The following is a 19,019-nucleotide window of genomic DNA, read 5'->3' on the forward strand; positions in this document are numbered from 1 at the left end:
ATTCCAATAAAAATATCAATAAAGAAGGTTTAAATAATATCCATAAATATAATGGTTTCATCAACTTTCGGTCGTGTATTTTCTTATAAATGCATTAGTTTAAAAAAAAACGTGAATTTGGAATCCGACGGCAGTCTTAGTTGGACTTGGCGAAGCGCTTCAACTGCCGCAGCCGGTAGATATCGTGGGTGGGCGGAGCGGCGGTCTGGAGCTCATCGTCACTGTCATCGCCGCCGGGCAGGAGTCGTCTGCGGCGCGGTGGTATGGCCGTGACACTGTGCTGTACACCCGTATACGTACTCGTGTCCACGATCCAGTGCACCGACTTGGCCAGGTCGAAGATCTTGGGCGACAGATCATTGTCGCCGTTCGGTTGCGGGGCAGCTGCAATACCGAATTTTAAAATTATCTCAATATGAAGGTAAACTAAAGCCTTACAGTCGGGCAGATTGAGCCGCATGAAGATGTCGAAGAGCAGCTCCACGCTGACAAAGGGTCCACGGAAGGAGTTCGGCGGCGGCAGAGTGGCACACAGGGCAGCCAGTGCCGGGGGCTGGGGGAAGACGCCGCCTGCCAGCGGATGGGCACCTGGATAGGCGCACGGCCGCGGCTTGTATGGAATCATTTGGGAGAAATCGGGTCGCGGCAGCGGCGGAGCAGACTCGCTGTCAGCCTCCGCGTCGCCATTGTTTTGGCTTTGGGAACCGCCGCTCACCTTGTTCAGGATAATACCAATATTCTGAACAAAAAAAGAGATGGAATTTAAAAGATAAAGAGGCTAGAATAGTGGAATACTCACCTCAGCATAGCCTATGGACTTGAGCTCTGTGCTGGTGCAGGGGTAGAGGTCCAGGAACTTGTATCGGTCCACCAACTGGGCCGTTTCCTTGCCTTCATACTCTTTAAGCTGCAAAATACAAGCATAAACTATAGAATTCAAAGGATAATAGATGGAGGGGAGAACCCACATTTTCGAAGATAGCACTGCGACGACGTTCCACCTTCACAATACTCGATAGATCTCCGATATTGGACTCGAACTCCAGGAACCGGTTCCAAACCTCAACACTCTTGTGCGGCGACAGGCCGCCGGAGCTGAGGACCCGTTCGAACAGGACGCGCGTGTTGTTGTCCTCGTTCAGATGCGACAAGTAATCGATGTAGCACATCACATACTCCGGACTGCCGCCGAATCGCTTCAGGCCCAGTTCGAAGATGCGGAAGGCGATCTCCTTGTCCTTGGAGCAGTAGTACTCCATGAGGGCGGCGGCCACGAAGATGTGATACCGCGACCGGACGTCCTCGCGAGCCTTTTTGAAAATGCCGCGAGCAGACTTGATGCCCTCGGCGCGCCGGGCGAACTTCATGTACTGTACATAGACCTGAAGAGCAGGATATTGCATTACATCCTTTGGTTTCAAGAATAGAGTTGGACTCTTACCAGTGTGGGATCAATATCCGGAAGCTGGAGCAGCTTGTTGTACATCGTGTGGACCTTTTCGTACTTCAGTCGGCCCTCCTCGAAGTCGGCGTAGGCAAAGTAGAGCAGTGCATTCCGGTTGAGCACTCCGTTGATGGAACGCTCCAGGATATTGGCGCACTCGTCGGCGAATATCTTGGCCGCTTGGACATCCTGTGGAAGCGAATTACAAAACACTAATTAGTCTGCCGTCAAGGATTATTGCACACGACTTAACTAAAGTAAGTAAAACACGTGCGGCCGGGACGAGGGCAAAAGAACAAGCTGAGACCTGAAAGACAAGCTGTTGCACCCGTCAGCGTATCCTTTTACCCAAGCGGCGGCACTTCATGGCAAACAGAAGACTAGGTTTGATTTCGTTTTTGATTTTGGCTTGTGCCCCCCGCATGTGGGTTGGCGAGGAGAGCAGATGCCAAAATCCATTCTATTTGCTTCACTACAGGATCGCTGGATCACAGAAACACTACTACGCACGCCTTTCTCGGTGAGGACGCGGGCACTGGTATCCAGGAACTGGGAGGCCTGATGCCACACTGCCGGATGGTGGGTCAAGACCAGCAGGCACTGCTCCGTGGCGAACATGACGCGACGCGTCACCAGCGCCGTATCCTCGGTGCGCAGCGGATTGGACTTCTCGTACGTGATGAATCGTTTCCAGAGCTCCACCTGCTTGATCTCTTCTTTGGTGAGGGTGGGCGGTACAGCGGGCAGGTTTCGATTCAGCCCCTTGGTGTGGTATTCCAGTTCCTTTGCCACCCGTCGGGCATTCATGTAGTCCCTGGCGGAAATTTGCATAAGTTCAACAGCGCCCTCCTCGGATGGATTCTTCGACTTACTTGGACCTCTCCAGACTCATCTTTTCGGATATGATGGGATTTATGTTCTGCTCAAAGGCTATGTAATCCTTCCACAGCTGTTCAATGCCCACAATTGGCGTGACGACCGCCTTCTGGTAGACTCTCCGAACAGCGGTTATTTTTTGGTTTTCTGCGTAGTTTCCGACGGCCTCTACGCCGCGCAGAAAGTAAATATAGTCTTGCCAAATGCTGAACGAGTGCAGGTCCATGCCAATCTTCTCCAGAGCAAAATCATAGGCCTGAGCCATCTTTTCCCTGAAAAAACCCAAAAAATATTCCATTATTTAATGGTTTTTCCCATCTCGCAGCCTTGCTACTCACTTGTGCGTGCTTAGCCCTGACTTGGTGTCCTTGACATAGGTAAGATATAGCTTCCACAGGTCAATGTTGAGAATCTTGACCAGGCAACGCTGGAAGAGCTTCTCCACGCGCTCATAGTACCTACTCCGCATCTCCATCTCGATGTAGAGCTTCCAGTAGCGGGCCGTGGTGGGGAATACATTAACCAGAGACTCGTACAGACTGCGCACCTCGTGTATGGGTCGAGTTTGGGCCTCGCGGAGCATCACCGACCACGACTCGATGTCATACGGCCGCAGTTCCACAACCTGTTGGGCCCTGACCAGCCGCTCCATGCCCCATTCCTGTTGAGGAAGCAAGTATTAGATCCACTGCTCTTCGCATTAACAAAACCCACTTACTATATCAATTTTTATCAAATCTCTTGCCGACGTCATTGCGATTTTCTATTGTTGTTGTCTCGTCCCAGCAATTTGCCGGCGTTTCGGACACTCGCTTAACGTATGCTCCTCTCTCAACGCGCACACCGCTTGGGTCTCCTGATTCAGTCGGGTCTAAGGCAGATATTGCCTTGTTCCGTGGAAATCTTTAACCGATAATTTTTAGCGCCTCAATATGGAAATTATTGCAATTTTACAATGCGGCTTCGATTTCATCGAAGTATTCCAGGGATATATCGAAAATATTTGCACATATCGAACTATCGATTATTTGTCCCAAAATATCGTGTATCGATTTTACGTTTGGTCACACTGAAATTACTCAACAGGGTGTTGTGGCGCCAACTTTAAATATCTCCTGGAGCTTTTAACCCAACCATGCCGGAAACAAAGATCCATTTAAATTTCACATTAAATTATTTATATTTTTATTAATTTTAAGTTATATATGCATTATACAGACTTCTAGTTGATATTTTGCTTCGTCTTCACTTAATTTCGCATTTTTTATTTAAGAGAGGATTGTGTGTAAGTTGCGGGTTCGAATCGGGGCTGGGGTTCGTTGTATTTTGTTATTTTTCCTTTCTAATTTAGAAGCAAAACGATATCTATTGCACTCTTTCACAGTTTAAGTTAATTCAACTAAGTTCTTGGACAAATATTAAACAAAAGGTGTATGCAAATTATTTTGACTACAGTTCGTTTTTTTTTTTTTTAATTTAATCGCTATTGTTACACTTAGCGTGTTTGTGTGTGTGAGTTTACTTTGGCACCAGCTAATCCTTTAATTAGCCCTTTAATCGATTTTAGTTAGTCTATGTTTTTACTCTTCGTGGGATTTGTTATTGTTTGTGTAAATGATTATCCGCCTTACAAAAATGCGTTGGTCATTTGTTCCAGTTGTTCTTTTGTGCTGTCTGTTGGTTAGTTGAATTTTTATTTCCGCTTTCAAAGGTCTTAGTTTTCTGACTCCATTTGGACTTTGTCCAAAACAGTTCATATATTTAAAAAAAAACCCTATAGCCCTTTGAAGCAAAACTAAAAACCCAACTTGTTGTCTACAAGTCTGTGTCTTTTTTTGGAAGTTTCTTTTACTTTAACATTAACATGGGTGTCTTAGAAATACCTTTGATTTTGTTTTTGTTTTTGTTTTTTTTGTTGTGATTATGTAGAGTCCTTGCGTATCCTTGCGTCTTGTGCAATTGAACAGTCTGCGCAAAAATAGCAAACAGTAGCTGCTTCATTTCAAGTGTTTTTCGTGTTTTAATGGCGTGTGAAGGCTAAAAATTAAAATGAGGAGAAAGCAAAATGACGGTTCGAATCGGGTTTCAAATAAAATTTGATGTATATAATTAAACAAATTGAATGTAGCACATACATACACTAAATAGTTTACACACTCGATAAGAATCATAAAAATTATATAAACAATAAGGGGGACAAGTGGGTATGATTACAAAAATTTATACTACATGTTGAAGGGCTGGAAGGCAACAACACTCTATCAGAAAAAATGTTTCAACATTAATTCTTTTTTAATTTTTATCCGTTTTTTAAAACTATGTAACTCAATTATTGCGTTCAGTGTATGTGGGGGTGAGTGTGTGTGCGATTTAATAGTTAGTTTTAGTTTATGTCTAATATTAGGTATATGTTTATCGTATTTATATATATATATATACGCGTACATATATAATATTATATAAAAAAGTAAACATTTAGCGCTTTAGTTTGCTACAAAAATTTGCTCGTCTCGCTTCACATATTTCAACTAACATTAAGTGTACAAAAAAATTGGAAGATATATAGTTTATATCAAATTGTGGCTAGCGTAAAAATACAATCAGTATCCAGTGTCCAGTATCTCCAAGCGATTACATGTCAGAGGTCCTGGGGCCAGGTTCAGACCCTGGCCCAGACCAGACTCCCACATATATTGTTGCGTGTTCGTTCTGTTTGGCGAGATTGCTGCATTCCCATTCGATAGATCGGTGTGGAGAGTATATGGTACATGTATATATATATATCCAAGTATAATATCAAGCGTCTTCCCATCGTCACTTAAGTAAATAATAATGTAGTTTTGCCACACAAGTTGGTTGGGTTCGGTTCCATTCGGTTGAGTTGGGATTGGGATTGGGGGGGGCTTTGTTTCGGGCCTTTATGAGGGACTGGAATATAGTTTTCTGTCTGGAATTGGCTGTCTTACATGCCCGATTCAGCTATACCCTCGTCATCTGTAAGATATATAAAATATATCAATTAGTTTTATGAGATTCTTAGGGGTTTTCGGCACGGCACACATGCAGGGTTAAATAAAATTTACATTTAATCTAAAACTTTTAAAAACATGCATAAATAAAACCATAAATGGAATAAACAAAACAATCATGCAGGTTGAAAAGAATATACATCAGGATATGTTCACAATATCTAGGAGGTGGGCTATAGTGTATTTTAGTTTCGGAACTGGCCATAGCTCTGTAGAATTTGTTAGCTTCAAGGCTTTCTATGGAGAGACTAGGGCCCTCACTTATAAAGGTGTATAACACTATTTTCTTATGGAATTTTCGATTCAGATGGCTTGGAAATAAAAACATCTATTGTTTAAGGTTTTCTAATTTAGATTTATATCCAAATTGGTGGATATATAGTCTTCCTAATCGTAAGTTTTAAAGGAGATTCTCCCAATAAATTTTAAAATTGAAGAACTAAACTCTTTTTTGGGGTTTTAATAGAGATGGGTAGAAAACCCTACCGACTTCTCGAGTGGTTAAATTTTCAACCTCCATGTTAGCTTCAATTTTTGAATGGAATTCCCCCAGGGAAAACTTTTATATTTGAGGTTTAATGGGAGGTCCATTACTTCCTCGGAGGTACTCCACTTTAGATTTTTATTTTAATCGGCTGAGACATAGAGCTTCAAGCCCAAGATATAGCCTCCATGAAAGCTCAAGGTTTCAATCTGTATCGATCGAAATATTTAAAAGGGATTCCCCAGAAAATTAAGAACAAACCCAAATCGATATTATAAGGTTCTAAAGAAGATTGATGGAAATGGATTCTACGAATCAAGATAGAAATTCTAATTCCTAAACTCAATCTATCTCAATTTTTGAACGTGATTTGAGGATTCTTAAGATATAAATGAAGTTGGAATGAGTCTACAAATAGTTTGAGGTTTAGAAGATATAGAATAGACTATCCAGTATATAGCCATAGCTTGAGGTCAAAAATATAATCTTTATAGTTAGCAATGAAAGGGTTCTTTAGAAAAGTTTTCAAAGCTCTTCTGAAGAAGGTTCTTTGTAGGTTTCGATGCAGATTGGTAGACAATCTATCCATGTCTATTTCTTTAAAGCTACTCCAAGCTATAAGGTTTAAAAAGAGTTCCTAAAAAAAGTTCCTTCCATTTTTAAACCTAAAACCTGATCAGAGTATTAGCCAAAACCTAGTCCCAAAATACACTAGAAGCCCTTTATGGAAAGCGTCTACAAACCCATGAACGGATTGGCATAGATGATGCCGCCGCCAGCGGTCTCGGAACCAACACCATTGCCCAAAACACCACCACCGTTCAGGCCAGTGCCTGCTCCGGCCACGCCCAAGCCAGCTCCAGCCACGGCCAGGCCGCCACCGCCTCCCCCGGCGAATCCTTTGCAGAGCTTGGTGGTGGCATAGTTGGAGTCGCCGTCGCCCACCAGAGTGGCGATGTCGTCGTCGTCCCCGTTGCGGGTGTTGCAGCTGCTGCCGAGGAGCTGGTCGTAGCAGCTGACGTCGGTGCTAATGACGTCCACCTCGATGTCGTCGTCGTCCTTCTCCAGGCTGTTCCGGTTGCTGCCGCCCAGCGAGGAGTGGAGGGCGTGGGAGTCCTCGTAGCTGCCGCCGCCACTGTCGTCGTTGGCGTTGTTGGACTTGGTGTCGATATGCGTTTCGAATTCGACGTCATGCATGTACAGCTCCACATCCTCGTCGTCGTGCTCCACCACTATCTCATCCTCCTCGTCCTCATCCTCCTCCTCCAGGTCCTCGTCCAGCTCCTGGGGCACCAGTTCGCCCTCCTCGCCCACCTCCACGCCCAGCTCCACCTCGAGGAGTGACCGGCGTCGCACAAAGACCTCCTCCTCGGCCTCCTGATCGGCCTGCGAGGGCTGGATCATCACGTCCTCCTCGGCGAAGCTGAGCCTGACGTTGGCGCGACTAGTGCGATTGCTGCCCGATCCTCCGGTGGCGGTGCCCACTCCTCCGTTGGCTGATATATGCTCGTGGCTGAGACTGTTCTTGATATCACAGGACGATGAGCTGAAGGTGATCAGCTGGGACTTGCGTCGGTGCTGGAGCGTGTTGTAGCCGTTGGTGGCGATGACGCCGGTGGACGAGTTGGATGAGCTACCGTTCGGTAGGATGACGCCCTCCATGTCGATGTGGCTCTTGCCGTCCTTGCAGATCATCGAGCTGGGCTTGTTGTCAACCAGGACGATAACCACCGAGTTGTTGTTATCGCTCTGGTTGACAACCGAATGTCATCTGTCCGGTGCGTCCACCGTGTGCCCGCCGCCACCGGCTCCCCCGAAGGAGCTCATCGAGGTGGTCGGCGGCAGGTGGTTGTGGTGGCCGCTGAAGCTGCTGGTGAGCGGCTGCTGGTCGTCGTGCAGGATCGCCGCGTTCTCGTCGTCAATGGCCTCCGCCTCGGCCTGCTGCAGGTCGTGGTGCGACATGTGACCCTCAATGGTGGCCACGATGTCTCCGTTCTCGTCCAGATGTCCTTGTTGGCCTTTGTGTTTCATGGATTTTGTGTTTGTTTTTTAAAAGAAAATATCGGTTCTATTGGTTAGTCACCCTTCACCACATAAGTATCAAGTTTTAATGAAAATAAACCACAAAAATAGAATCGATAAGTAAATAAAGGAAAAGGAAGGCAACAGAGTGGCTGCTGTTCTTGGAGCTCCTTGGGGTTAGTCAGTTAGAGTCAGTAAGCGGAACGGATTGTCGGGATTCGGATCAGGACTACCGCGTGGACTACCTACCTTCATAGCCCTCGTTGTCGTGCATCTCCCGGGCTGGGCCCACGATGTTCTCCTTGCCCTCCAGCACCGCCAGCAGGCACTGGTGTATACAGATGTACTGCTGCTCCGTCTGCACCATCCAAACGCGCTCTGAAAGGGGAGGAATAAGTTAGTTTTTAACTATGTATAACCTGTACTTGGGGACTAAATGGTACCCAGTACTCTTAGACTTCATTGCCTCCCAGAAAGTCTACTCCAAGAGCAGCACTAGATAACCCTTCACTAGATAACCCTTCAGTACCCAATTCTTGACTTTCAGAATCTTTTCGCAAAGATCTAAAGAAAGACGTGGTCTCACCCTTTCGCATGGCATAGACAATGCCGAATATGTCCACGTAGTCCGACGTGTTGATCTGCTGCAGAATGCGGTCCAGGGTGATGAAGGTGCCCGACCTGCCCACGCCGGCACTGCAGTGGACCACAATGGGTCGCTGCTCGGCTCCGATGCGGTCCCTGAAGGCCCTCACGAACCGGACGAGGGTCTGCGGTGGATTCGGGACTCCAAAGTCCGGCCAGGTGGTAAAGTGGAAGTGCCGCAGGATGCGCTGTTCACTGCCCTGTTTCGGGAATAAAGAAAGGATTAAGAAGGGATATCAGGACACCCCATTAGGGAGGGAGGACTTACCCTGCACAGCATAAACTCGGTCATGACCCAGTCGGCGTAGTGACTATCGTTCAGGATCTGCACCTTGATGTCGCCGTAGAAGACCGGCACGGTGTCGTTGGGCCAGTATTGGTCGCACTTCTCGCGGCCCTTCTCGAAGCACCGCGTCAGCATGACGATGGCCCGCGAGTTGCTCTCCCAGCACATCCGCCAGAAGTCGTCCCGGGTGGAGTGGAGCGGTCCCTGGGTGACGATGAACTCGCGGGGCGAGTTGTGGCCGGGCACGTAGTTGGCGTTGATGTAGTCGCTGCCCTCGTCGTCGTCGACCGGCTGGAGCTTGAAGCGCGAGTGATCGTAGGGCAGGATGTTGGTGAAGCGGTTCTTCGGCCGGTTGCAGGGCAGGTCCGCAAAGGTGCAGGGCTGGTCCCGGCCCACGTGCTTCAGCTCCTCGAACTCCTCGCTGAACCGGAAGTCCGAGTCGGCGGACATGAGGCGGTAGTGCTCGGCAAAGTTCTTGATCAGGATCGGGCGGTTCTGCTCAATGACGCTGTCCGGCAGGGACATGTTGTCGTTGGCCCGCGAGTCCTTGGTGGTCTTGCGGCAGTTGTTCCGCCGCCTCTTGTAGAACAGCAGGCTCACCAGCAGTACCAGGATGATCGTCAGGGGCACTGTGATGGCCACGATCAGCGAGGTGTTGTCTTGATCTGTCAAGGATTACAAGGATGGGTTAATAATGGAAGTAACTAACTAACAAAGGACAAAGCCGTGATAAAGCCATGAAGGATTCCTTACCGGGAGAACTCAGGAGTTCTGAACAAAATGCAAGACATGGTTAGGATGGGAGATGTTTCGAGTTAGTTTGGTGCGCAGGATGCATACATAGGTGAGACCAATACCCAAGGTCTCGGGGCACCAAGACCCACACTCACCTGTCTGGATGGGGAAGCTGTAGGCCGTGTCCGTAAACTTGTCCGGCCCGGTGAAGGCCCGCACCTTCACCCTGTAGGTGGTGCCCGACTTGAGGGGGCCGTTGCAGTAGCCAATCTTGTGGTTGTCGCAGTTCTCCGTGCCGATGGTGAAGTCTTCCACGGAGCGGTTGTCGAACGGGTAGTAGGGATCGATGGCCTGGTACGGCAGCCAGACGCTGTACGACTGGACGTCGTGCCAGCTGGGCATCTCCAGGCCCGAGGCGTTCTTGGCGTCGTCCTCCGCCACAATGATCGTATACATCCTCACCTGGCCGTTCTGGTCGGAGAAGTAGTTCTTGCGGAAGCGGATCTGGATGGTCGAGGAGCTACGGTACACCTCCGTGGGCACCACCTGGGTGGCGGGCCGTGGCGGCGCCAGGATAGGCATGGTCTGGCGGTACTCCCGCTCCGGCCCGAACCCGATGGCCGTCTTGGCCTGAATCTTGAAGACGTACGTCTCGCCGGGCTTGAGGTTCTTGATCAGGCCGAAGGACTCCTCCGAGTCGAAGTCCTGCATGCCGGCATCCGTCAGGTTGTTGATGTTCGTGTACGCGATGGAGAACTGGCGGATCACGCCGTTGGCCTCGCTGGAGGGCAGCGACCACTCGAAGTTGATCTCGCTGGGCTGGACGTCGGTCGGGTGGAAACGCTCCACCCGGCCGGGCACCGCCTCGTTGGTGGTGAAGCTGGCGGAAAGCGGGGAGCTGCTGCGCAGCACGGAGGACTCGGTGCCGGAGCGCACCACCACGGTGAAGGTGTAGTTCCTGTGCGGCCGCAGGTCGCTGATGGTGATCTCGTTCCGGGTGGTCATGTTGGTGGCCAGCAGGTTGTCCGCCGTTAGGTAGGCGATGTCGAAGTCGTTGTACTCGCCCTTGGGCAGGTCCCAGCGCAGCGAGATCTCCGTGTCCGTGATGTTGGTGGCGTGCAGCTGGGTGATCGGCTCCGGGTAGAGGCGGTCCTGGCGCTGGATCGGCAGACTGGCCACACCCCCGCTCACCGTCCACACCGTTATGTTGTACAGCCTTCCGGGCACCAGGCCCGTGAACGTCACCTTGCGGTCCGTGTCGTTGGCCAGCTTCTCCTTGTCCCGGATCTCGGCGTCGCCCAGCGAGAACCGATAGATGTCGAACTTGGAGGAGGACTGGGGCGTGGGCGTGTAGCTCAGGGTGATGGTGTCCCGCTCGTCCTCCTTCTCGCCGTTGGCCACCACCACGTCCGACTGGATGAGCGGCATGGTGCGCGGGTACAGGCTGGTGATGCCCGAGAGGATGCCGTACGAGGTGGTCTGGATATCGAACTTGTACTGGACTCCGGGCATGAGTTCTCCGATCAGGACCCGCACGGTGGACAAGTCATCCGCTAGTGGTAGGATAAGGGATTAGAAAAGGATCAGAAGAGGCTATCAGGAAGACCTACCCGACTTGTTCTCCGAGACATTCTTGGTCTGAACCCGTCCAGGATTGTCGCTGGGCCACCACTTGAGGATGTAGGACTCCACCCTGCCCTCCGGCTTGGGCCACTCCAGGGTGATGTTCCGCGAGTCCACCAGCTGAATGATATTGGAGACGGGGTTCGGGGGCACCGTGGTGTTCACCTCCTGGGGGACGGGGCTCTCCACCCCGAAGCTGACCGTGTTCACCTGGATGGTGTACTTCTCGCCCTTGGTCATGTCCGTGATGTCGGCCTCCGTGGAACGGACGCTGGGCAGGCGCACCCACTGCTGCTCGCTGTCCGTGCGGTACCGGATGGAGTACTCCGTGAACTCGCCGCTCTCCGGCGGTGACCAGTGGACAAGCACGGAGTTGCTCCTCACCGTTTCAATGGTCATGTTGCGAGGGGGATTGGGATCTGTTCAGGATTGGATTACCATTAGTTCTGGATGGGATTTGGGGGAGTCTTCGTGGAAACACTCACAAACTGCCTGCAAGTAGGCGTGTGGCTCGCTCCTCAGGTCATGGCTCACGGCGAAGACCTTCACCTCGTAGCCGGCGCCGGGCTGGAGGTTCTTGATCACCAAACGCGACTCCTTGGTGATCAGAGTGCGCACCTCGCTGGTGCCGTTGCGGGAGTACAGGACCTCGTACTGCTCCTGCTTGGAGTTGACGTCGCTCTTCCAGCTGATGTTCAGGCCCATCCGGATGCTCTTCAGGTCCTCGATGATGGGGGACGAGGGTCGGGTAACCACAAAGATGCTGGTCTCGTTAGATTCCATCTTCTTGGACACGGCCTGGACGGACAGGGAGTAGTTCCTGCCGGGCAGTAGGCTCTCCAGGTTGTAACGGGTGCGTTCGGTGGTCAAGGTGCTAGTGTCGCCATTAAAGGTCTCCAGTTCGTGGTATCTATTAAAAAAATGGATATTATTTGACAGGATTCTATATATCAAATATCGGATATATTGGGGTCATCCCAACTATAATACTCACACAATGCGGTACTCATCCTGCGTACTGGCCGGATCCGCCTCCCAGGTAATCACCATCGTGTTGGTCTTGTCATCGTTGATGCTCCTCAGATTGCGGACGGGCAGGGGTCGCAGCGTGACATCGCCGGTGGCTGGCCACGAGGTGACCTTGCCGGAGACCGTTTTCACGATCACATTGAAGGTTTTGCCCGGTTCGGCAATGTCACGGAAGTCAAAAAAAGCCACCGGCTCATTGCTGCGCGGTACTGTCGATTGCCGTCTGGTGGTGGCCACCGATACCTGGTACTTGTCGAACTCGGAGATGCCCTTCGGCGCCTCCCACAGCACCCGGAACGAGTTCGACGTGATGTGATCCCGGTCGAAGGTCACGTTCAGGGGTCGCAGCGGCACCGTTCGGTATTGAGCCGTGGTCGGCAGCGATATCTCATCCTCGGACATGGTCTGCACGGATATGTTGTACGCCCTGCCCGGGACCAGGCCCTTGAAAGCCGCCTGTGCCGGCCCGGGCGGTTCGCCCTCCTTCTCCACGTACAGGACACTGTCGTTGGCGTCGGGCGGCTCGATGGAGACCTTGTAGTGGGTATAGATCCCGGCCGGATACGGCGGCTGCCAGAGCACCAGCAGCGTCGTCTCATTACGGAACCAGACGATGAATTTCCCCGGAGTATTGGGCTCTACGGTTGGCGGATTCCGGATTGCAAATTTGGAGCACAAATGAAAAAGTTTGCTTTGGATTAGTTTCTTGTGGGCATTCATTGTTCTGGAGTTTCGAGGTCAGAGTTGGGAGTTTGTACAGAAATGTTAGGGGTGGTTGGAGTTCTCCAAGGGTTGGGGGGGCTATAGGGGTTATAGGGTTAGGTTTTGTGTGTGGGAGGGTGTTTTTTTGTGTATTTTTATTAAAATAGTATAAATTGTGCTGGGTTTTTAAAGATAATTTGGTCATAAGCTTGGAAATATAATATAGAAAGTATGTTAGTAAACTGAAAAGGTCATAAATCAAGGAATTTGTATTGCCAAGTACCGGGTATCTATTATAGGGGCCTTTTTATGAAAAACAAATGATAAAAATAGGGAAATAATAAAAACTTAAGAGCCTATAAATCATTAAATGTTATTTTAGTACTGGGAGTCTATTGTTGGGGCGCCTTAAAGTTAACAACGTCCGAGTTGAAGGGAGTCCCCTAGAAAAATTTGAAAAAATGGGGTCCAAAATTTTGTTTCTATATTTTGATGCAGATTTGAAGAGAATAGATCTACGAGTCTTTTAAGGTACCCCGCTCAAGAATCGGACAAATATTGACCAAGATATGACCTCCGCAATGGGTCCAAATTTCACTCCCCACGATTTTCCCATTTTTGAAGGGGGTCCCCTAGAAAAATTTGAAAAAACGAGGTCCAAAATTTTGTGTCTTTCTTTTGATGCAGATTTGTAGAGAATAGATCTACGAGTCTTTCAAGGTACCCCGCTCAAGAATCGGACAAATATTGACCAAGATATGACCTCCGCAATGGGTCAAAATTTCACTCCCCACGATTTTCCTATTTTTGAAGAGGGTCCCCTAGAAAAATTTGAAAAAATGGGGTCCAAAGTGTTGTTTCTATATTTTGATGCAGATTTGTAGAGAATAGATCTACGAGTCTTTAACGGTATTCCGTTTAATAATCGGATAAATATTGACCAAGATATGACCTCCGCAATGGGTCCAAATTTCACTCCCCACGATTTTCCCATTTTTGAAGAGGGTCCCCTAGAAAAATTTGAAAAAATGGGGTCCAAAATTTTGTTTCTATATTTTGATGCAGATTTGAAGAGAATAGATCTACGAGTCTTTTAAGGTACCCCGCTCAAGAATCGGACAAATATTGACCAAGATATGACCTCCGCAATGGGTCCAAATTTCACTCCCCACGATTTTCCCATTTTTGAAGAGGGTCCCCTAGAAAAATTTGAAAAAATGGGGTCCAAAATTTTGTTTCTATATTTTGATGCAGATTTGAAGAGAATAGATCTACGAGTCTTTTAAGGTACCCCGCTCAAGAATCGGACAAATATTGACCAAGATATGACCTCCGCAATGGGTCCAAATTTCACTCCCCACGATTTTCCCATTTTTGAAGAGGGTCCCCTAGAAAAATTTGAAAAAATGGGGTCCAAAATGTTGTTTCTATATTTTGATGCAGATTTGAAGAGAATAGATCTACGAGTCTTTTAAGGTACCCCGCTCAAGAATCGGACAAATATTGACCCAGATATGAACTTAGTCAAATAAAAAGCTCATAAATCAAAGACTATTTCAAACGAGTATCGGGTATCTTTTGCCGGGCTTCGTTTAAGAAAAGAGAAAGATTCTAAGAAACTAAATTCAAAATTACCCAATTTTTAGCATCAGGTACAGTTTTTTGTATTAGTAAATTAGTAATAGTAAATTGTTTATAGATAAGCAATATATTAATTAAGTTAAGTTAATAATATATGAACAAAAAGTTCATAAATCAAAGTATCGAGTATATAGTTTTTAGGGATTTAAACTAAAAAAGTTAGCAAACAAAATATCATTTCAACCAAGCACCAGGTATCTATGTATTTTCGTAGCTTTTTATGGATTCCAAGGATTCTAAGTCAAACACATCCCAGGACATGCATTCTTTTTACAAAGGGACCAGTGTTATTTGTGCTACGGTTGCCTTGTTGTGGCTAAACATGCATATGGCTGAGTTGCAGGGATGTGCTCCCGATGGCCAGAGGAGAGAAACCACTGCCCGGAGCAGGACCACATCCGTGCGAACTGAAAGTGCCATGCGGTTGGCAATTGCCGGATAAGAAACGAATTGCGGAATGTCTGTGCCAGAAGAGGGGTGGGTCTGTGGTCTAAACTAAAAACAAAAAGTGAATTGTTAAGCGAAAGGTGGCTTTCGGTCTACACACTACAGATGGTTAGAAAAAGAACCAGTTACCAGCTTAGTTATTACCTCTCAAGATTTTTATGTCCAGCAGCTCTTTGTGCCGCGTCCTCCGACCTTTTCGTATTAATTTGTGTTTAAGTTTTGTGTTTAGTGACATTAGAAGCGGGAGACACAGAAGTTAATCAAGTTTAGTTACCATCACCGTGGGTAGTCGAACAAAAAACACAAAAAAGATAAGGACTCTGCCTGGACAGGGCTGACTCACTTGTGGTAAAGTTGCGACTGGTGTAGGCCACCGACTCCTTGCCGTCGTAGATGGTGTAGGCCTGGACCTGGTAGGTGGCACCGGGCGTCAGCTCCTTGACGCTGTGCTGCAGCTGGTTGTCGTTCACCTGGAAGGTGCGGTTGTACGCGCTGGAGGCCTCCGACAGGCCCAATACCTTGATCTTGAACGCCGTGTAGCTGCCCTGGGTGGGCGGGGACCACAGTATAATGGCATTCTTGCCGCTGCGCACCTGTACTGAAAGGTTCGAGGGTGGATCGGGAGCTGAAAGTAGATAGAGGGGATTTTTATAAATTTTTTTCATATTTTTAGCAATAATTATATTTAAATTTTATTCCTAAGTAAACTTTATGAGAAGCGTGGAGAAGGGTGCTATTATCGTATTTTGTAATTATTATTAATTGTTTAAATTTAAAGTTCACATTAGGAGACTTGATTAAGGGATTTAAATTTTTAAAATTAAGGTATATTATTTTTTTTTGTCATTAGGTTTTAATATTTTTGATTTCTTAGGTTTTAAAACAATAGTAATCTCTCTGCCTCAAAATCCTCCTACAAAATATTATTCATGATAGTACAGTATAGTATTTAAAATATAATATTTACAAATATTTAAATAAAAATAGAAAAAAAAGTGATATTGCATCGGCCGGGAATCGAACCCGGGCCGCCCGCGTGGCAGGCGAGCATTCTACCACTGAACCACCGATGCTTCCTGACTCCCCAACTATATCTCCCCTTTATCTATATTTCTTATATATTTTGAGTATATTACCTCTTATCTCCTTGACTCCCCACCCCTCACCAGCACTAACTTTTAGCCACACAAATTCCCGTTTGGTTTTCAAAGTAAAAGTGGTTTCTATGACTGGTTTTTGATTTTTGGTTATTGCTTTTGTTTGTGTCTTTGGATTGTCTTTTTTTTTGGCTTTTGCCTTTGTCTGTGTTTATTTGGCTTTGAAATCGGTGTTCACTTTCTTCGTTTGGGCCATTCGGCATTTATTGGTTAGCGGAAAGAGCGATAAAGATAAAGATTAAGTAGAAATAGCCACAAGACATTCCGCATAAACAAAACCCACCTAACTATGCGGAATTTCTGTGAAAATGTGTTGGCAATAATAACTCGACAGCATTTTCCTCATACTTGGGAGAGGAGAGGAAAACTCGTAAAAGTAACGCTTTTCCTGGCCCCCTTTTTTCTTTCTTTGGTGCGTGGCCACTTGCATTAATTCCCAAAAACTAGACCCTTGGGTAATTTATAGGCATAGACTGACTACTATGCTCTCGGCCCTCAACGCCCTCTTCGTGTTTTTCTTTTTGATGCTTTTGGTGTTTTCCCCCTAATTTAGACCGAGTTTAGTAAGCCCCACACCCTTCGTGTTGGCCACTATCTCCAGTCTGACATTTTCTCAGGTGTTGGCAGAAATTTTCTCCCTTGTTGGCAAGTTTGTTTTCTATAACTGGAAGAAAATCTAGTACTTTAATATTTAATAAATTAATATTAAAGATTGTATAAGGTTTTGAGATTTTAGTTTCTGTTTTTAAAGATTATATTCAGCTTATTTAAGCAGAGAAAATCTTAAGTTTGTTTCTAAAATTCGAAGTCTGTTATTGTATCACTGTAGGTAGTTCTGGAAGGTGACGAACCGCACGCCTTTTTTTTTATATTTAAAAAATAAACATTAGAAAGTTCACAAAAACTGTATTGTTAGTTTTTAGTTATAAGTTTTATTAGTTTAAGCTTATTAGTTTTTTCTCTCATAAAAAATCTACAGTTTGTAAAATTCTAAAATAAAAGAATTTTCTGAATGAGTATTGACGGTGGTCAAGGAAGGTGACGAACCATGATGTTAATTATTGAAAAATATTACATATTAAAAAGTTTAACATGTGTTGTTTTTATTTTAGGTTCTCCACTAAATATTCCATTACGTTAGTTTACTCAGTTCTTAATTTTGTTTTCTTAAATTTTCCTAAATTCTTTTTAGTTTTCAAAATCTCCATTAGAAACGTTAGTTCAGGAAGGTGACGAACTGAACGCCATCTTATTATTTACTTAACTAGTAAATAATAAGATTTTCCATAAGAAATAAATCTAGTTTGTTTCTAAAATCTAAACTCTTCCGAATTCTGAATTAGAGAATCTAAACTCTTCTGTGTGGATCTTCTGTGTGGATGATAGTCCAGCAAGGTGACGAACTACTTGCTATACTGTTTATATATTTCAAATGTATATATTAAAGAGTTTGAAATGTTTTTCCACAGTTTGATTATTAAATTTAAAGGATTCTTCGTTACAATTTCTTAAAAAAAATATAATAAAATTAACAAAGTTGCCATTTTTTAGTTTCCATACTACTACTATACTAAGATACCATACTATACCATCCATACATAGACATTAATTTTTCTGCCACTGTAGACAGACTAGGCCAGACACTCCCCAAAGCCCTCAAGTATCCACCCAGCAGACAGCCGGGACAGGACATGTTCTACCCCATCGAGAAGTTCGAAAACCTTTTCTGCCCTCCTGCCCTCCTGCAGGAAACCGAAAAACTTGTTTCGCTGTCTGATTGATTTCGTTACTTACTAAGGGATTTGCTCATTAGCCGGAAGAGAGGAGGGAGCTGGGGGCTATCGAAACTGCAATTAGCCATTTGTGGCACTTGCAACATGTATGTAAGAAGCGTATTTGGTTTCCTCCGACAGGAAAAGGCAATTAGATGGAAGCCATTTCAAGGACCAAGGCCAAAGGCAAAGTATTTCAAATAGAAAGTTCAATTGAAGAACTTGAAACCTTTAAAGCCGATCTAGTTACAATTTCTTTTTACAAGGATTAAGTGCTAGTCTTCTCTATTTTTTTTTTTGGGAAGACTCACCTGTCGTTATCGTCACCGTCCAGGTCAGCCAATCGTGATGCGTAAAGTTGGTGTAGTAGAGCCAGAAATTGTATTTAGTGCCGGGTAGGGCTCTGGAAAACTGGATCTCGTCCCCGATATCCCTGGAGGCGATGGTCGTGTTGGGTTCCGGGTAGCCAAAGGGCGGGCTGTAGTCCAGACGATAGGAGGCGCCATCGTCCAGGCCGGGGTTGTTGGGTATGCTTATGGCTAAGTCCGCACAACGGACATCCTGTAAGGATAATTTAAAAAATTTAATTAAATTATAGTCAATAATTAGAGAAGGTATAAGTATTCGTTAAATTATAACTAATAATTACTATGAAACAACATATGAAATATTGAAAACCTTTGCAAAAACTATTTATTTCTTTCCCAAAAATATCTATAATAATTTTTCTTTTATTTTCCTCTTAAAATATATCATTTTTTCTATTTGTGATTTTTTTTAAATTGTATTCCTTTGTAGAATTTGCATTTTAATTCAATTTTCCTTTATTTTCAGTCACAAAAAGTGCAATGACTTTGCAACAAAAAATGAGACAAACAACCAAACAAACGAACAGTAAAATCTAAGGGGAGTGACTATTAAATGGCACACGGCCTGCCCCCACTGATGACGTCATTGATGATGAGGCAGCTTCATCCGTAGCCACAGATACAGATACATCTGCAGATACTGATACAACTGCAGTTGCAGATACAGATACACGTTTTATAAGCGGGTGATGACGGTAACAATGTTTGTTGTCCTTGTTGCACCTCAGCCCTTGATACACTGAGAGAAAATATGGTATA

The 19,019-nt window shown here is 46.0% G+C and overlaps 2 protein-coding genes and 1 non-coding gene across 7 annotated transcripts in view; all 3 read right to left on the reverse strand.

The window, feature by feature from the left end:
* Window positions 1–47: 47 nt before the first annotated feature.
* On the reverse strand, window positions 48–3,305 carry su(f) (cleavage stimulation factor subunit su(f)). The gene is made up of 9 exons (XM_017253569.2): window positions 3,039–3,305; window positions 2,659–2,981; window positions 2,317–2,592; window positions 1,955–2,258; window positions 1,442–1,633; window positions 969–1,382; window positions 800–907; window positions 439–739; window positions 48–384 (listed from the first exon to the last, which is right to left on the reverse strand). Exons 1-9 carry the CDS (start codon window positions 3,072–3,074, stop codon window positions 137–139), a joined length of 2,202 nt encoding a protein of 733 aa, XP_017109058.1. The 5' UTR covers window positions 3,075–3,305; the 3' UTR covers window positions 48–136.
* Window positions 3,306–3,733: 428 nt separating this feature from the next.
* Window positions 3,734–19,019, reverse strand: part of Ptp10D (Protein tyrosine phosphatase 10D) — a 65,820-nt gene continuing 50,534 nt past the window's right edge. Inside the window, exons 3-14 of one of the 5 annotated variants that reach the window (XM_043209700.2) lie at window positions 18,204–18,453; window positions 15,307–15,588; window positions 15,108–15,155; window positions 12,139–12,811; window positions 11,630–12,054; window positions 11,132–11,563; window positions 9,677–11,074; window positions 9,540–9,557; window positions 8,769–9,451; window positions 8,442–8,700; window positions 8,105–8,233; window positions 3,734–5,314 (exon numbers count right to left, since the gene is read on the reverse strand). In XM_043209700.2, coding sequence (XP_043065635.1) covers window positions 5,283–5,314; window positions 8,105–8,233; window positions 8,442–8,700; window positions 8,769–9,451; window positions 9,540–9,557; window positions 9,677–11,074; window positions 11,132–11,563; window positions 11,630–12,054; window positions 12,139–12,811; window positions 15,108–15,155; window positions 15,307–15,588; window positions 18,204–18,453 — 4,629 coding nt within the window. In that variant the 3' untranslated portion in view covers window positions 3,734–5,282. Of the gene's footprint in view, window positions 5,315–7,506; window positions 7,852–8,104; window positions 8,234–8,441; window positions 8,701–8,768; window positions 9,452–9,539; window positions 9,558–9,676; window positions 11,075–11,131; window positions 11,564–11,629; window positions 12,055–12,138; window positions 12,812–15,107; window positions 15,156–15,306; window positions 15,589–18,203; window positions 18,454–19,019 lie in introns of those variants that run through there. The other 4 variants (XM_043209698.2, XM_043209701.2, XM_043209699.2 and 1 more) reach the window with 4 other exon arrangements.
* TRNAG-GCC (transfer RNA glycine (anticodon GCC)) lies at window positions 15,966–16,036 on the reverse strand. The gene has a single exon. It is a non-coding gene; the product is annotated as a tRNA-Gly (tRNA).

The sequence above is a fragment of the Drosophila bipectinata genome, chromosome XL, assembly GCF_030179905.1.
Source record: "Drosophila bipectinata strain 14024-0381.07 chromosome XL, DbipHiC1v2, whole genome shotgun sequence".
In the NCBI taxonomy this organism is placed as follows: Eukaryota; Metazoa; Arthropoda; class Insecta; order Diptera; family Drosophilidae; genus Drosophila; species Drosophila bipectinata.